Genomic DNA, 2478 nt, shown 5'->3' with positions numbered 1-2478 from the left:
AATGGCATTCGATTATTTTTTGAAACAACTTTTTCTATTCGATTAACCGGGTAATCGGTTAGTCGATTAACAAGAGCTCTACTAACAAGCAAATATTGCGACTAAAGGTCTATTTACACCCATCAGTGCCGTTTTAATACCGTACGGTGGTAAATCTAGAATCCTTTTTCCGTGGCTGTTAGAGCCTTTATTTTATTTTTTTTAATTTCAAGAATTAACACATATCGTCGCCTGGCGTGAAATACCGCGTATGAAGATCCGATCATTGGATCATGAAGAAATTAGCGTTTTTCTAAAATTTTGTATGAAAATTTAAGGCGGTTTTGTTTTTTTCAAAATAGTACTTGTTGTCTATATAAACAGAACTTTCAAAAGAACAACGTCATTTACATATGCAAAATTATCGGTGCCGACGTATTTTTTATTCACTTTACAACAATAAAATACACTACAGGATAATAATTTTTAACCAGATAACCTGCTAACCAGGCAAGTGTGAACAACCCAACTGATTCTGAACTGACAAGGCACTGAAATGTGTAAATAGACCTTAATGTAGTTTGGGCAAATATGGAGGCGTATAGGAAAGATTTACGTGATGCATGGCGAGTTTCTTTGTGAGCTTGCATTTATTATGTTTACGCGAGTTTGCGATTTGAACATATTGACCCCAAAGTGCATTGCATGTTTATTATCATAAAATCAGACATATACATTATTGTGTGCGCATGATTATGCATTAAAAATGTATCTGTTTTCATTGGACTGTCAATATATTTCTCTAAGCCTATGTTTGTATGTCGATATGTGTTAAATCGCCTTTCATTTTACGTTGCCTGCTTTGCTGTGCTTATTTGATGATTCGATGCAAATAGTATCGAACTATATTTGCCTTCTCTATTGGCGGCTGCATTAGTGCATTTACGCATTTTAGATTGGCACAGAAATACACACAGTCAACCTGCCACTGTTTGCACACATCCATATGCACAATGTACATGCATACACATATAGATGCTCACTCATTCCCGGCACATTCATTCTCGGCTCCTCTTTGCATTACGATTTTGCCATTAGGTTTGTTTGCGCCACTATCTCTGCGATTTCACAATGCCTTCTAGTTTTGTATTTGTTTTTAATTAGAATTTTGTTGACATTTGGAAATTTAGTTAAATTGGGATGCACTTTGCAGTATTTGCCGACTGTCATTGTCCCTATCTGAGCACCACTCGATTGCTAGCTTTTACTTTGATTGCGATTGTACATAAGTATGTTTATATGTGATATCTGAACATTCTGAGAGTATTTTTTGCACTGTTCTTTTAGTGCAACAGTGAGATAAAACAGCATTAGGTCACCATAGAAAAAGTTGCATACAATTAAATAAATTTAGTTCTTTCTATATGTACACTTCCAACTCACTTTTTGGCTATCATATTTCAAAAGATAGTACATTTTGTACTCGTAACTTACCAGACAACTTGCGTCAGAGATGCCGGATTCGCGACATATTCACAGTTGAGCAACACTGTGTCGCTGGTATTTACTGTAATCTCCGGCGGACTGACTTTGACTACCGGTGGATCTGCAAAGGAGAAATTTTCGCATGAAATTCGTTACACTAATTTTACGTTGCATGAAACCATAAATATTGGTGTTGGTGTTGTGGTTTTTCTGTTATGAAACTTACATAAAACTTCCAGTGTCAATGATGACGTGAATGGTTTTTCTCGGTTTATCTGCAGCACGACATTGTCCGCGTCACACCGAAATATCATGTCATTCTCGAAACGTGTCGCGTTGAAGATAAGCTCTGACTGCGTGTGATACGTGCCATCGTCCTTCTCGAACTAGTAATATGGGAAACAGAAAGAAAAAACAGAAATTGCAGGGTATACATATGTATATATACATTCATAGTTAAGAGAAAATAGGTTTTTGATTTTACAGGCGGTTTTACTAATAAAGAGCAATGAAAGGTGCAAAAAAGTTTTTGAAAATCTGGTTTAAAAAGAGGAAACAAGTAATTTGCTTTGCCTTTTGACTTTGTGTCTTAAACTTATTTTTCTTCATATTACAGCGTAATTTACTTTAACTCGATCAAGTTACTTCACACAAACCAAGTACGTTCATATTTTGTTTCATAATTTCTATAGATATGTGATTAGCACGTGTACGTAGGATTGTGTTGTTGTACTTTATTTAAACAAAAAAAAAAAAGCAGATCAGTCCAGTGCCTTCGTCTTGACTAAAACTTAAACGCAGAATACGTAATTCAGGTTGAATTTAAATTTTAAAATAGGTTGGCAACCCTCCTACATGTAGTTTAGAAATAAATCTCTTCAAAGCAATTTTGATTGATATCTATGTATATTGAGGTAATTTATTAAACCTATGGCATAAATTAAATTAAACTTTGTAAACAGGTGGCAACCCTCTGCAAAATATTTCCAAACCACAACCTCTTTCGTCTGGCAC

The 2478-nt window shown here is 35.1% G+C and overlaps 1 protein-coding gene across 1 annotated transcript in view; it reads right to left on the bottom strand.

The window, feature by feature from the left end:
- LOC108375658 (uncharacterized) overlaps nt 1-1850 on the bottom strand; it is a gene marked incomplete at both ends in the record, with an annotated part of 21434 nt that extends 19584 nt beyond the window's left edge. The window contains 2 exons of the mRNA XM_017631801.1: nt 1474-1585; nt 1691-1850. Of these exons, the coding sequence (XP_017487290.1) occupies nt 1474-1585; nt 1691-1850 (272 nt within the window). The remainder of the gene's footprint in view (nt 1-1473; nt 1586-1690) is intronic.
- Nucleotides 1851-2478: the final 628 nt, after the last annotated feature.

The sequence above is a fragment of the Rhagoletis zephyria genome, unplaced genomic scaffold (assembly GCF_001687245.7).
Source record: "Rhagoletis zephyria isolate East Lansing unplaced genomic scaffold, Rhagoletis_zephyria_1.1 Rzeph_scaffold_09269, whole genome shotgun sequence".
NCBI classification, from domain to species: domain Eukaryota; kingdom Metazoa; phylum Arthropoda; class Insecta; order Diptera; family Tephritidae; genus Rhagoletis; species Rhagoletis zephyria.
Note: the sequence above shows the minus strand (reverse complement) of the source record. Positions and strands in the feature narration are given on the sequence as shown.